Genomic DNA, 15,982 nt, shown 5'->3' on the forward strand with positions numbered 1-15,982 from the left:
AATAAATTTAAGGTCAGTTTAATTTTTTTTTAAACGAAGCAAAAATCATAGATAATTTCATTTATCTAATTTGTCGCATTTGTCGATGGAGGTCGATAAAACAGTTTTACGTTCTAACTTTGTGATAAATCAGTTTGTCGACGGAATCAAAGATAGCATGAAAATTTTCGATCGAAAATCTTTATCGTATCGAAATCGAATTCGCTGCGGATTCAATGATTAGACCCATTGTGTAGAACATGAGTTACAGCGTTCTGAAAAATTATCTAACACTTCCTCCACGATTACGACTGAATGCCTTATCGGAAATAAAAAAAAAAGTAGCGGGTTTTAATCTGTAAGCTAAAATCTATGGAATGCACTACGATAAAATGGATATAAATTGAATTTGCGTTTTTTTAGTATTTTGCCATAAAAAAAAAATTAAAAAATTAGGAATTTTTGGTAGATAATAGAGCGTGCCAAGTCATTCGGTCAAGCCGTTTTTGAGATAAGATGGAGGAAACTTTGAAAAAAACAGTTGTGAGAAAAACACGTTTCCAGTTGCCAACTGAGTTCTTCGAAGAGCTCCTTCTCCGTTCTTTCCTTTCTTAAAAATCACTTTGCTACCGTATTCCAGGCATGTTAAGAAAGAAATTTATGATAAAAAAAAATAATTCTATTTTGAGCCCATCACATGGATTGACCTCCTTAACTCGTTAAGCGTGTCATTTTAGAACGCTAATATTCTCATTATAAATATAAATATGGATAATTTATTAGTAATTTCAATTCACATTTAAACAGAAAATTTTTACCCACCACAATACCCACATGAACACACTGTACGCGGCACTATAAGCCATCAACTCTTCTCCGCTTATGCTATATGGATCTGTTTTGTTGCTCCGGTTTCGCCACCGCGCTGTTAAGGTTAACCAAAACGACGCTATTCTTTAATGCAATACAGTAAACTGTGTGAGACAATACATTGCATGTTGTTGTTGTTGTTGTTGTTGTTGTTGCGCAGCATCATACCCATATGTTTATAAATCGTTCATTCTCCACTTGCTGCCTTTTCCGTATTTCCGGCCTTTATAGCGCACTCAAATAAACACAATTTTTTTGAAACCGTTTCAATAACGAGTTGAGCGCGAAACGTGTTGGTTGATAAAATATAAAGTACTCGTGGGAAGCTGTAAGCAAAGTTTTGAATTAAAAAATGTATCAAGAAACAAGTGTAGCTTAAGAAGTGCGGCAAACTGTATATAAAAAAAAAAAAATAAAATAAAATTTTTCGAGTGCGCGCCCATGCAACTGAGACCAATCGAAACTCGATTTGTAAATCGAAACTAATTAAATCATGCCGTTTTCTCAGCTGGAAGCTTGAACTTGTCTAATAGCGTCAACACTGACGCAGAGCTGTCTACGCTGAATGTGCTGTGTGTGTTTGTGTAACAACAACAATAAGCATATAACAATGCGCCGGTGGAATTGTTTGCTGTTTTTGTGTACATTTTATAAAGGTGAGTATGTTTACAGCACAAACAAACAAACGTACAAACATACAGACGTCAATAAAAGTATGCTGCGGCGCTTAAACAACAAAGCAAGAATGTTGTTTCCTATTAAGTGGGTGTGCATTTGAATATATGTATATATATGTATCGATGTGTATGCAAGTGAAAAATGTAGCAAAGTGTTTAGGCACTTCCTATTACTTGCAGCAAACCACGAAGTCGTGATTAACAAACAATTGCACTAGGAAATTAAAAAAAAAAATAAAATTTTTACCACATTTTTATTATTTTCAACTCACTCGGTTTACAGTGAATGGAAACATGCAGAATCATTTAAAAAAAAATCAAATGGCATTTTAGTACGAAATCTAAATAATCTTGTGCGTGACATTGGGCTTTTCCATAGAATTTCTGAAGGCTTAATATCGATTAAGCGGCAAGGGCGTGTGACACATGTTAGCTGACTTTCATAAAAGCGAAAAAAAAAACAACAACAAAAATAAAATAACAAAAGATAAACTTCTGTAATGTGCCCGCGTGATGCGTAAGTTACGCTCGCATTAATTACATTTGTATTTCTTTCAAATTTTGTTACTTGCTCTGCTTAAGTGACAACACTAATGTAGATTCAGTGTAATCAACTACAACAGGCTACAGTGTGCATGACATCCGCAAAGTTACAAATTTGCTTATATTGCATGTACATACAGTGATGTGCAATATAATAGCAGTGCAAATTAGGAACTTCTATTTATATTATCCGCCTTGATAGAGAGGCCATTTCTCCCGGTTAATGTTGGTTTGATTTTATGTGGATTTTATTTTAACAAAAAGTAATGTTTATAAAATTCAATAGGAAATAATGCCTAGTGTCTTAAGGTACGATAAAAAATCTTTTGAAAAGTTCAATTTTATTTTTATTTATCTTTTCTTAATAGATGTTAATGGTTAAACTATTCACGGATAACCGAGTTCGAACTGTACTATACTTAATAATAACGCTTCCAATTTCGAAATTCGAAAGTCAATATTTCGAGGCTAACTTCGATCGCATTAAATCGCAGAGAATAAACTATTTTACTTATGATTCAGTCTCTCGAAAAAATGGTTTTATTCAATATTCAGAAAATAAAAATCGACTTCGCTGTAAATGTTAATGTTATTGATGAGACATCCCAATTAAGGCAGTAGTCTGCTTTAGAAGCCGCAAAAAGCGTTTTTTTAGCAATTTTTTTTGAAAGGGAAGGAAATGATTGCGGTAAACGGAATTTTAAGACGATAGTGTACTATATTTAAGGCTTAAAAAACAATATTTATTCTAAAAAAATATTGAAATTTTTTCAAAGTTGTAAGTATTTTTCTGGAGCGCCTGGAGTCTGCACTTGTAAATCGGTGTCGGTGATGGAGGTCGTGCGATGCATCTGAAACAGTCGAACCAATTTTTTTTTGTTTTTTATAAGTTTATTTTCTTTATGAACTAAAAAAATACCGAAGAAGTTATAAAATTCCAAATTTTTTCGAATTTTGAAAAAAAAATTCACTTTTTTAAGAAAAAAAATTGACTAAGTTGCAAAACAAGTAGTTCAGATAATACTTTTGTCCAACTTTTTTAGTTCAAATAGAAGATAATTTAATACTGAAGCTAGATCACTTTGGTTTTTTTTGATCGGACGTATATTCTTTTTGCTATCGCCCGCACCGTTTTCTAACACTTGTGTAAATGAAAACTCGAGAAAACGGGATTTAAAGTCTGCCAGAGCATTCGCACCTGCTTGACGCTCGGCCACTAAAACTGCTCAAGCTTCGAAAATATGTCGAATTGGCCTCTGGAATTTTAAAGACATATTCTTGGATAGTTTTGGAAGATATTTAAAACAAAACAAAAAAATCGATTTTTTGAAGCCTATAAAGCAGACTACTGCCTTAAAATTATTTAAGAGAAAAAAAATTAAGTCAAAGTCACATATAAACGGGCTTCCAAAACCCCCATATGCCCAAACTATAATATTAACAAGAAATATATAAAGAAAGCATGTAAGGAAAGCTTTATTGTTCACGAAAATTGTTTCAAATTGCCAAAAATTTAGTACAAAACTTAAACATGTGACCTAAAATGCTAAACAGACAAAATAACTGACTGAATTAGTCAGAAAGCTACCAAATATAGCTCACTAACCTTCTGTGAGTAGTTTCATCTAATAAAAGTCTAATTCGAATTCTAAAAACTGCTCTAAAAGTCTTCAGTTACCAGCGTAAAGCATACAGATGCTTAAATAAGGATTTGGCCTGCTTTTCACACAAAGCGGATATCGTTTAGGGCATTATAGACCACCTCAAATATATCAAAATAATAAAATAGGTTTTGCTTCAGTATATGGAGGAAGAAATGTTATAAAAATGGTCCTTTCAATAATACACATAAACACAAAGTATGTCAGACGATGTATGTATAAATGCTTGCCGCAAAAAACGGCGTGCTTGATCCTCTGACTTGAGCCATATCGGTATAATGTGAGGGTAGATATGTATATTCTAATATGTTTTCAACAAAATATGAACTAATGGTAACATTTATGAAATGTACTGCTGTTATTATGCACGAAACTGTATGTACATGTGTAGCGGCAGCTTTGCATTCATGTAATCACGAAGCAGTTTGGCGAACATGCGTTTAACGAGTTTCTTATGTTGTTTATTACATGCATTGATGTACATATGTATATGTATGTATGCATGCGAGTACTAAATATAGACTAAATGCTTTGCCCTTGGCTGTGACGCAATGTGCCAGCTACATGCCGGCAACGCTTGACGCATAACCATAAAACAAAAGACTTCGGGCACGAACTTCTGCCAGTTGCACAGTGTAGGAGTGCGCAAGGGCTGGAAGATTTACATACATAAAAATTGTCTCCAATTAAAATAAAAATCAAGAGTAGATAAATTATTTATTACTAATAAAAAATGTTCTACACCCAGTTATGCAAATTATAATTAATATATTGTATTAATAAATAAATAATGAATTAATTTTTTATTTAAATAAAAGCCAGTTTAAGTTAAGAATCACTTGCCATAAATTGCAACTGGATTTTATGGCATTTTTTTCTTTTGAGCAAATTTTAAGACACGAGAAAAGGGATTCTCGATTGTCATGAACAGACAACTTTTTCATACCAAAAAATGATTCAACTTAGCAAGCTAAGAGCAAACTAAAATATATTTTCCACTGAAATCAATATTGAATTTTCTTGGAAAGTGATATCTTAAAGAAATAAATTCAACTTTTTTATTTTGATAAATATTTAATTCTTTTCTGTATAATTCAAAGCTGTAAGAAAAAAACATGTAAAACAATAAAATAACTTGATTGGTAAATAATTGACACTGTGCTTAACAATAATACAATGTCGAAAAACCGGAATTTAGAGCATTTAGTAAAAAAAAAACTAGATGGGATGCAACCTCATTTAAATGACAGAGAATACAGTACAATTAAGGTATTGGGTACATTCTTATGTTTAATACAATTCAGTGAACTTTGTTTGTTCGCATACACAAATGTTGATAAAAAGAAATGAGACGGGTCTTAGAAAAATTTTACTCTTGTTTACTTGTTAACTACGGCAATAGAAGAAAATTGATGGTGGTAGCAGTGCAATAAATAAATAGCTGCTTTGATATCTACGTTACAAGGTCGCAGAACCGATTGTAGCCTGTTGAATAGGTACTCATTTATTACATATGATATCTTAAACTAAGGTTTGGGAATATGTTTATCTCTTTGAACCTTTTCAAGTTGTATTTTCTCGAAATCCAGCGCAGAATCACTCTTCCCAGGTGCTACTTTGGACTGAGTAGGCGATTCAAAAGTAAAGTCCTCTCTCGGCGAATCAAAATCAAACTCTACAAGTCGCTTATCATTCCCGTCCTGCTCTACGGTGCAGAAGCTTGGACGATGTCAACATCAGATGAAACGACGAGAGGAAAATTTTGCGCAAGATTTATAGTCCTCAGAACATTGGCAACGGCGAATACCGCAGACAATGGAACGATGAGCTGTACGAGTTATACGACGACATTGGCATAGTTCAGCGAATAAAAAGACAGCGGCTACCTGGCTAGGTCATGTTGTCCGAATGGACGAAAACACTCCAGCTCTGAAAGTGTTCGATGCAGTACACTTGGAATCTCCAACTGGCGCCGAACTGCGAAGGAAAGAGAGGAGTGGAGCGCTCTCATCTCATCGACTGGCTAAACGGTTCAACGCCAATTACATACATACATACATAACATTCCCTCCGTCTGTAGCTCTTTCCTAGATGTCTAAGAAAGGTTGTCAGTAACGATTCCTACTTGTCTATCCTTTTTTCCGTAACATTTCCCCAAAAAGTGACTGAATCCAACGCGAAGAAAGGCGCCGTCCCTATAGACATGATGGCCGTCGCTTCCTTAGTTAGCTGATCGGACCAATGTCAGTTAGATACATGATGAAACTGTTTAGAGCGCCAGTTGATACTTTCCATTTCGTAAAGTTTTGGAATTTTTCCAAAGTTTATAATCTTCTCCTTTCTGCCAAACAAAAACTGTTTCGAGGAAGAAACAGCTATTTGAAAATTAGTTGATTACGATTAACTCTTTTCAAATAAAGTAAGTGCTTTTGACATGTAGTTAGGACTTCAGTAGACGTTTACGGTTTCTGCGCATGCGGCTATACGATCCACAATTTTTTCTACAATATTATGTTTAATTATAATTTAACATTTCCAACACAACAGCTCCACATTAATGTCTCCACATTTTTGCTATTTCCAGTCACGCATGGCATTGCCTTGTCTACCGGTGTGCCCAAATGTAATTGCATACCGGTAAAAGAGTGCGAACCAATTGCTTATTTGCTCTTGAATCACAAACCGCACGAAGCTGATATGATATACAAAATAGTACAGAGTGCCGGTTGTGGTTATGCCGGTCTCGAGCCGCTCGTCTGCTGCCCCACCACTTATGCTAACCACAAAATTGCGACGCGTCTGCAGGCAAGCGACAGCGACGATGTCTATCGCAGCACAGATCCCGATGTTTGGGTGTGGAGTAGCACACAGTTTCCCACACGCAACGATGCACTCACCGACGTGTTGTTGGGCGCTAGCGCTGTGGATGGCAGAACAAGCAAACGCAGATCTAGGGAGTTTTACGATGAAACGGATGTGTTTGATTTCATAGATCCAAAGACGCAAAGAAATTTTCCACATTCATTCTACGAAGAATCGGTTGACTCCGATGATGTGCATGATGAGGCGAAGAAACATTACGGTAGCGGAAATGTGGATCAGAAGAACTTTAAGCATCATCATCATTTTGGTGGACATGATTATTTTACACCCCACCATCATCACCATCATCATCATCATGAATATGATGGCGGCAATGTGTACGATAGCAATGAATATGGTGAAGGTGAGGAAGAATATCCACGCACTCTTTTCAGACCGATCAGTGATGGTCCTGTTGTTTATCCGGATGATAGACGCTTGAATCGTCCACTACAATTTCCAACAATAACAACAACAACTACATCAACTACAACGACAACCACCACAAAGAAGCCAACAAGCAGACCGTTAGAGCAATCCAAAGTGAATATTCCACGCTGTGGCATGCCCGACATAGACGCCGCCAGTGGAGAACGCCTGTACCCCTGGATCTCACGCATAGCCTACGTTAATAAAAGTAAGTTTCGCATTTCAGTTGGACAATTATCTGTATTTCATGTTCGCACGCATTACAAGGCAACTTCACATAATTTCATTGACCACCTTCTGCATTTTCTTGGTCAAGACAACACCGAACAGAAAGACGAGCGTGCACTTTAAAAGCGACCAATTGCTTTCGCTCATTTGAAATCGACCATCTCTATTGGTTAGTGATGTAATGGAATTCGTCAGCTTCGTCATCAAAGTGGGTTTCTCTTCCTTGACCTCAGTTTTGATTTCAGCTTCGGTATCATTCATATTGAACTTACGGTATTGCTGTAATGAAAACAATGATGTAAAAGAAATTAGTGAAGAGAAACATGTAAGGATTAAAGTATGGACCGATAACGGTGAATTTCGAAACACCATATTTCAGTATGATAAGTAAAATATTACCGCTATGCTTTATTTAGATATAAATATCCCTTATATTGTATTTGAGCATATCCGACGAGTTCGATTAAAACCGTTTTGTGGTCCGGTTAGTCCGATTCCGCACTACCTACACCAATCTAAAGGAGCCACCATATGTACTAAGTTGCTGTAAAATAACAAAATTCTTCATGAAGTTATCGCTTACTCGAACCGATGACCAGATAGATAGGAATAAAAAATCAACTCATCTCATCTTCATGATCATTTTAATCTTTTTTTAATTATACTATCTGATCCTATATTCATATTCATATCAGTTACTTCAGGGTGTAACCAGTTAATAAAGCTACTTGTTGCATTAATGGTTTAAGCCTAATTATTTTCCTCTCAAAAATTCCGTTAAGTCGAATAGTATATAAACTGACGTTAAGCTGTTGATTGAAATCAACTATTCTAACATTTTTTTTTGCAGCCAGCAATGTCGTCAGCTATCGCTGTTCCGGTTCCGTTGTGAGTCAATCGCATATTCTCACCGCGGCGCATTGTGTCATAAATCTCGTGAGCGATCTGCAGCTGTGAGTACCCGAAGAACTTACTTCGTAATTACTAACTAGTTTACTATTTACTTTTTCAACAATAATTCCAAATTTACTCTCTAGCTCACATGTGCGCATCGGCGGTGTGGCGCTATCCCCAAATTGCACGGCCAGCAGTAGCGTCAATTGCTCAATTGCCTCGCGCATTTATCAAATCGCGGAAGTACGCGTACATCCTAACTACGATCAGCCGAAGTACGCCAATGATATAGCGTTGGTAAAAATTGTCGGCGAAGCCAGTGGTGAGTTTGTTTTTGTAATTTTATTTATGATATTTTTTTCAACAATTTTAATTTTTTTCAATTCATGTAAGCGCAGCTTACACACCAATTTGCTTACCACCAAATCTCTCGGTCTCTGTACGTGATCAGCTTATTGGCAGCCCCGGTATAGCGCTCGGCTGGACGGCAGATGTTGAAGGTCAGCGTTTTTAGTTCTTGTTTAGCTTATAGTCTATTTTTCGTTAAATTTTTATTATTTATTTTTTGTAAATTTAATTATTGTTTTTTTGATGTTCTGATGTGAAACTTCAATTTTGCATTGAACACAAAGTTAATCGAAATTCTTCAATAATAATTCCAGGCAACGACACAAGTAGTCCAAGAGTGCGTTATCTCAATTTACCGATCGTTAATACGACTGAGTGTGCAATTACCTATGCGAAATTCAGTGAAAATTTCAATGACCCGATCGTTATCACGCCTTCACAGTTGTGCGCTCAGGGTGGACCAATGAATGATGTTTGTAGAGGTAAGTGCTTTGAAAGTGTTCAATATCACATAGTCTCTGCTCTCAAGTGAGATCGGAACAAAATTTAAGACTAGCCTGGCAAACAATTAGCTTCTCATGAGTATGATAATAGATAAAATTGAAATAAATAAACGGAATGGAAAGGATCAAGATATGTACTAGTATATGAATATCAGCCCAAGAACTAGTCATCCAAAAGTAATCTGCTTCTCTGAAAATCTCTAACCTATTTCCTCAACAATATTATATATGAATTTAATTTATAATAATTACTCTTATATATATGTATATCTGATTTCTAATTTAGGTGACAGTGGTGGTCCGTTTATGGATGATGGTTCTTCAGGCCTCATAAATACAAGTGGTCGTCATACTCTATTGGGTATTGTGGCTTTCGGACCAACAAAGTGTGGAATGTCTAATATACCGGGAGTGTATACGCGTGTTAGCTCCTACTTAGGCTGGATCATAGAAAGTATTAGTTTAAGTTAGCTTCGTTTCCTAATTATATTTAATGTATAATTAAGTGCTTTTATTCATAGCTACGTAATTTGTTTATAAAACGTTTTATTATAGTGTTAAATATTAAGAAGTGAATAAATATTTATTTTAGTTTTAGTAAATGTGTGGTCTATTTTTTCTTTTCTCTATATTCTATTATAATTCGTTTCGTGTGAAACTTTAAATGCGTTTTTCTCAAAATCCTTTTTTTGAAATTGTGACAACTGTAATTCGAAAACCGCTCAGTAGATTTTAAGGCAGTAGTCTGCTTTAGAAGCCGAAAAAAAGCGTTTTTAAGCAATTTTTTTTAAATGGAAGGAAATGATTGCGGTAAACGGAATTTTAAGACGATAGTGTACTATATTAAGGCTTAAAAAAAAATATTTATTATTAAAAAATATTGAAATTTTTTCAAAGTTGTAAGTATTTTTCTGGAACGCCTGGAGTCTGCACTTGTAAATCGGTGCCGGTGATGGAGGTCGTGCGATGCATCTGAAACAGTCGAACCAAATTTTTTTTCAATTTTTATAAGTTTCTTTTCTTTATGAACTAAAAAAATACCGAAGAAGTTACAAAATTCCAAATTTTTTCGAAGTTTGAAAAAAAAAATCACTTTTTTAAGAAAAAAATTGACTTTAAGTTGCAAAACAAGTAGTTTAAATAATACTTTTGTCCAACTTTTTTAGTTCAAATAGAAGATAATTTAATACTGAAGTTAGATCACTTTGGTTTTTTTCGATCGGACGTATATTCTTTTTGCTATCGCCCGCACCGTTTTCTAACACTTGTGTAAATGAATACTCAAGAAAACGCGCTTTAAAGTCTGCCTGAGCATTCGCACCTGCTCGACGCTCGGCCACTAAAACTGCTCAAGCTTCGAAAATATGTCGAATTGATCTCTGGAATTTTAAAGACATATTCTCGGATAGTTTTGGAAGAGATTTAAAACAAAACAAAAAAATTGTTATTTTGAAGCCTGTAAAGCAGACTACTGCCTTAATGAAATTTATATAGCTTTTAGAATACATAATAATCCTGAGCCCGGTAGATTTCGATTTTCAAGACCAGTTGATTGTGTCCCGGAAATCTAGAAAAAAATTTCGTCAGGTCGCCATTTTGTTAATTAAAAAAAGAAACCAAAAAGCTTTGATCAGGCCCAGGATTATCTCTTTGTAAAACTAAACCGCAAATACATTTTTTTGGAACTGTGTGTTGACCCAGCTATAACTTTGGAAATTATAATTTTTTTTTTTCAAATTTTCATGACTTCAAGTTAAAACATTGTGTAATAATGTCATATTATTACTTTTGTAAAATAACATGATTTAATAGCAAAAAAATACTTAAAATTCTCTTTTTTCAATGTGCATACAAGCTTAGCGCTTCTTTCTACTAGAGAATAGAGAGATTTCAGAATTCAATAAAAATCGTGAGTTCTTCTATCAGCTGTTTCCGGCATTCAATAAGCCATAAACCGTTACAAAAAACTTTCATAAGTTCTTAAATTCTGTGATTACTCACTTAAAAGTTCCGAAACATGTGAAGTGGTATTTCCTTTCACTGAATACTACTATCTCTATTCAGACTTTAATCTAATGCTCTCTTTTTACTAAGAATAAGCTCTTGTATAGATTATTTTTTTGTTTACCAAATCAACGCTCAGTTGTTGTTATCGCGCTAAGCCGCGTCTAACAGCCGGGAAGCACCACATAAACAAGTCTAAACGGAAATACGTATGTATATTGAATAGAGGTATGAGTTGGTAAATATATATATAAAGGCAAATGATAGATTCAAAGAGATACAAGTTTAAACAACAACACTTGTTGAAAAGAGCTTCTAAATTAAAGAGCGTTGCTAGCATCTGAGTAAGTGATAACTTATTAGTCTCGAGCAAAACACTAGTCAAATAGCAACGTATCGGTAGTGCGCATCATAGACTTCTGCAGATAGTATAGCAACCTTTTACGTATATAACATACTATATAAATAAAACAATTTTGGATTTTCGTAAACGCTATAGAAAATAAACTCGCGTGAGATTCTTGTTAAGGATCGATACCTAGTACTTATCACGTAAACTTGAACTTGACTGTGAATGATGGAAATCCGGTTGAATTTTTACTTATTTTTAACGTCTTTGTCAACGTGTTTGCTACATTTCGCTACAGCTGGTGAGTGAAAAATTCACGCTTCATATAAATAATTTCATATAAAGTGTTGAAGAAATGGAAATATTTAATTTCGCTATTTACTTTTATTTATATACATATGTATGTACTTACATGTAATTTATATTTTCTTATCAGTTTTGCTTTTAAATATGTACATATGTAAATCAAGTTAAAATTTATAAAAAAAATAAAATAAACATATTTACATTTTTTGTTATTATTTACATATTCACATTGTGCAATAAATACATAATACAAACGTAATAATGTGTCGCAAAAGTAAATTATTGAAACAAATACTTTTTTTATACTCTCGCAACAAAGTTGCTAAGAGAGTATTATAGTTTTGTTCACATAACGGTTGTTAGTAACACCCAAACTAAACTATTTAGATATAGAGTTATGTATACCAAAGTGATCACGGTGTAGTTCAAATTCGGATGTCTGTCTGTCCGTCCGTCCGTTTGTGAAATCGGATTATAACCACGCTCTCCTCCCATACAAAGATTATGTTGAAAACTACTAAAAATGCTTTAATCCAGTAAGGGAAACTACTCGACCAATATCAATGAAATTTGGTTTGTAATATTTTCCTTGCATCCCAATAATATGTGGTGAAAATAGGCCAAATCAGTTCACAACCACGAACTTTAAAGTCGATCGGAATTGTTTACTTTACAATATATAAAGTAAGCAGTAGTGAGATTTCGGAACAGAACTTTGCATAAATACTGGTTATATAGTGTGGCAGCCCCTTTCTAAAAATCGCCGAAATGGGACCATAGGTTTTCTAGGCCCCATATATCGAACATGAGGACCTCAGTGCTTCTAATCATTTTTTTCCGAAAATATTGGTAAATCTAACAGGTATTTCGAATAAATTTGTAGGGAATATTTTTCTTCAAATAATATGTCTCCATGCAAAAAATGGGTGAAATCGGGTCATAACTTCCACTAGCTTCCATATACCTAATATTAGGGTTTCCAACTTTCAATGGACTTTATACCATATATATGACGAATATGTAGGTCAAATTGTGTATTATATAATATTAATAAAATTAAATAAATAAATAGCGAGAGTATAAAATGTTCGGTCACAACCGAAATTAGCCCTTCCTTACTTGTTTTACTTATCATTCTACTTAATAAGTATTAAAGAGCTCATTGCCAATGCTGATACTTAATTCTGAGAAATCTGAAATCAAATAACATTGAACGGATTTTTTTTTTTTAATATATGTACAGTTGAACTTTCATAACTCAAACGTCATCAACTTCAAGTTATCCATAACCCGAACTCTTGAATTGTCAATAGAGGTAAATTTTCATACAAATTTCTTTCCACAAATCGAACTTTTCGACCAGGGCATAATATAAAATTTTACTATCGAGGCAGAATTTTGTAAAGAGTTCCTCTATATCGTGAGAAGGCAAACAAAAAATATGATATTACACTCATGGATTGCATAAATCGTGTAACAAAGGCATGGGATACAGACGTCAAGAGCCAAACAATAGCAAACTGCAACAAATAAAATTACATAAGACAGTTGTAACGTTTTTACATTATTATTATGTATTATGCGAAGTAAATAAATAAAACTTGGTATAAATTTATATTGTATAGCTTTTTGTAAAATTGTTTAAAAACATCTATAACTCGAAGTCTCTCTAACTTGATTTTTTTTTGTTGATTTTGGTGATTCGAGTTAGGGAAGTTCAACTGTATAATCTATATATAATATATATTATTTAATATTCAGTATATAATTTGCTGTTTACTTTGCATAATCTCAATTTGCAAAATACAATTTCAAAAGAAATGGAATATATAAGTACATATGTATTTATTTTTGTATGTACTATAGAGTTTCATCATACAGCATTTCTATTATGTATAACAAAATTAGTGTAAATATTTAATATACAGTTTAATAAACAAAAGTAAAGTTATAAATTAATAAAAATCCGTAATAAATACATTCGTAAATCATATGAATCAAATCGAGAGCTCTGGGATAATGTCTAAGTGACTCTACTCCTTCGATGGCAATTGGTTTAAATTTTTACGAGTTCGCATTTGAATTTCTAATGAGCCACGCCCATTTTCTCCGAAAATCTTTGGCAACCACCGAGTATAACGTGAAAGAGTATACTCATATCATATTGGCAGACCGAAAAATTTGAGTCAAAGAGGTGTTTATGACTTTCACGAAGACCTATCTCTCAAACTATCAGAAAATGTATTTAATTTAACGGTTTTAGAAACGTTTTTTGTAGGCTAAGTAGTTCACAAAACTGCTTCGTAAAGTGTCATAATCAATATTTATCAATATCGAATAATTTGAAAGTATACGCCTTGACTTTCCCATAATTTTAATAAACGTTATGTATTATAGGTACATACGGGTATCACAACTATTTACTTTTTTTAATATTATTATTTACTCTATAAGGCCCTTTATATTTGCTTATATTTACATATTTATTTATTTTTTTAATTTTCAGCAAAAAACGGTACGCCATGCGTTACGCCAAATCGGGTGTCAGCCACTTGTATTTACTTGGAAGAATGTCGTTTCCTCTACGAATTGGTACTAGATCCAAATCTCTCGAAAAACGATCGTAGTTATTTGCGTAGCAGTCAGTGTGGTTATAAGAATGGCACAGTGTTGGTAAGCAAAATCGCGCAGAATCAGAGTTTTTCTGTTCAATTATTACATATTCAAAAACTAACATGCAATCCCACAGATATGTTGTGCCCCGGATTATATTAATCTAAGCGCTACTACAACTCCACCGCCAGCACATGAAGACAAACCCATGATCTTTCCAGAGTCCATTGTTTCAAAGCCAAGCCCAACCACAGTCGCCAGCGTTAACATTAAGGCCAATAATTCACATTTACTACCAAATTTTCCGCAATGCGGTAATATGCTTGACCACCGTATTTATGGTGGAGTCGAAACGGAGTTGGATGAATTTCCGTGGCTGGCACTATTTGAATACACAAACCGTAAGTGGACCTATAATATAAAATCTAGATTCATACCAATTTTTAAATTATTACTTTTCATCCTTTTTTAGGGAATGGTGTGACTGGGCATTATTGTGGCGGAGCATTAATCAACGATCGATATGTTTTAACAGCGGCACATTGCGTCTTTGATAAAGATATTCCAGCTGGTTGGCGTTTAACGGCCATACGCTTAGGCGAGTGGGATACACGCACTGATCCCGACTGCTCACATGACTTTTGTGCGCCCAAATATCGAAATACCTACATTGAACGGTTCACAACACATCCGAATTATAGAAAGCAGAATGACCCGAATGACATTGCTTTGGTGCGTCTAACAGAAACGGTTCCGTATAGTGATTTTGTTAAACCAATTTGCTTACCGAGAACACCTACGCTGCGTAATGAGACTTTTCTGAATGTCGTAATGGATGTGGCCGGTTGGGGTAAAACGGAGAAAACCAAAAATAATCCAGTTAAATTGAAAACCGCCATTAAGGTGAAAGACATGAGTGTGTGTGTACAAAAATATTCCCTTTTAAATATACAGTTGGAAGAGTCACAATTGTGCGCGGGTGGTGAAGCCGGTAATGATTCCTGTAACGGCGATTCGGGTGGTCCACTAATGTATCAAGATATTGTAAATGGCAAACCGGTTTATTTTGTGGCGGGTATAGTTTCGTTTGGACCGAGCATATGCGGTGTGAGCGGTTGGCCGGCGATTTACACAAGAGTTGGCGCATTTATAGACTGGATTGAGAGCAATATAGCACCATAGGCTGATTGGAGTAACAATTTTCAATGTGGTAGAAATTATTAATGTACTGCAAGCATAACTGTGAATGTCGTTAGTCAATAGAAAAATTACAGAAATAAAGTTAAGGAATTATAATGCTAGATGTTTCAAATAGACCTTGAATTTATGAATATAAATTAAATAGGTTGTGTGGGACATATGAGACCCAGCACTATATTTATGGTGTGAATATGTTATACTATAGGAGTTGTTCCAAGTATACACTAAAACGGATGGCAAATATAGTTATGTATGTCTATTTTCAATATATGGCATTTCTGAGGAGAAATGTTGGCTCATATTTTCTACTCTCGCGACGGTGGAACTTCTCTAACTCGAATTCCCATAATTCACAAAAAAACTTCAAGTTCGAGAGACTTCGAGTTATGGAAATTTTCAATAAAACATAAATTTTTCAAAAAGCTGTAAAATATAGATTTATACACAGTTTTATTTATTTACTTCGCTTAAAGTTTTATGTACATACGTAAAAAGACGTATTCTGTAATTTTGTTT

At 34.3% G+C, this 15,982-nt stretch overlaps 2 protein-coding genes and 1 long non-coding RNA gene across 3 annotated transcripts; 2 read left to right on the forward strand and 1 right to left on the reverse strand.

Moving 5' to 3' along the window:
• The first annotated feature begins 1,061 nt into the window (after positions 1 to 1,061).
• On the forward strand, positions 1,062 to 9,465 carry LOC105211952 (CLIP domain-containing serine protease B4). Its single transcript, XM_054233961.1, has 7 exons — positions 1,062 to 1,505; positions 6,315 to 7,229; positions 8,100 to 8,202; positions 8,287 to 8,465; positions 8,542 to 8,643; positions 8,806 to 8,973; positions 9,281 to 9,465. Exons 1-7 carry the CDS (start codon positions 1,415 to 1,417, stop codon positions 9,463 to 9,465), a joined length of 1,743 nt encoding a protein of 580 aa, XP_054089936.1. The 5' UTR covers positions 1,062 to 1,414.
• On the reverse strand, positions 7,242 to 8,810 carry LOC128922677 (uncharacterized). Its single transcript, XR_008471861.1, has 2 exons — positions 8,563 to 8,810; positions 7,242 to 7,528 (listed from the first exon to the last, which is right to left on the reverse strand). It is a non-coding gene; the product is annotated as an uncharacterized LOC128922677 (long non-coding RNA).
• Positions 9,466 to 11,436: 1,971 nt separating the features above from the next.
• On the forward strand, positions 11,437 to 15,580 carry LOC128919794 (serine protease easter-like). The gene is made up of 4 exons (XM_054233968.1): positions 11,437 to 11,648; positions 14,160 to 14,326; positions 14,403 to 14,667; positions 14,739 to 15,580. The coding sequence occupies exons 1-4, from the start codon at positions 11,573 to 11,575 to the stop codon at positions 15,446 to 15,448; spliced, it is 1,218 nt and encodes a 405-aa protein (XP_054089943.1). The 5' UTR covers positions 11,437 to 11,572; the 3' UTR covers positions 15,449 to 15,580.
• Positions 15,581 to 15,982: the final 402 nt, after the last annotated feature.

Source organism: Zeugodacus cucurbitae, chromosome 2 (genome assembly GCF_028554725.1).
Source record: "Zeugodacus cucurbitae isolate PBARC_wt_2022May chromosome 2, idZeuCucr1.2, whole genome shotgun sequence".
NCBI classification, from domain to species: domain Eukaryota; kingdom Metazoa; phylum Arthropoda; class Insecta; order Diptera; family Tephritidae; genus Zeugodacus; species Zeugodacus cucurbitae.

Excerpts from the sequence above, each read along its gene's own strand:
- LOC128919794 (XM_054233968.1), top strand. The coding sequence starts at position 11,573 with ATGATGGAAATCCGGTTGAATTTTTACTTATTTTTAACGTCTTTGTCA. Across the intron at positions 14,327-14,402 it reads ATAAGAATGGCACAGTGTTG|ATATGTTGTGCCCCGGATTA; the intron begins GTAAGCAAAATC and ends GCAATCCCACAG. Across the intron at positions 14,668-14,738 it reads ACTATTTGAATACACAAACC|GGAATGGTGTGACTGGGCAT; the intron begins GTAAGTGGACCT and ends ATCCTTTTTTAG.
- LOC105211952 (XM_054233961.1), top strand. The coding sequence starts at position 1,415 with ATGTGCTGTGTGTGTTTGTGTAACAACAACAATAAGCATATAACAATG. Across the intron at positions 1,506-6,314 it reads TTTGTGTACATTTTATAAAG|TCACGCATGGCATTGCCTTG; the intron begins GTGAGTATGTTT and ends TGCTATTTCCAG. Across the intron at positions 8,203-8,286 it reads CTCGTGAGCGATCTGCAGCT|CTCACATGTGCGCATCGGCG; the intron begins GTGAGTACCCGA and ends TTTACTCTCTAG.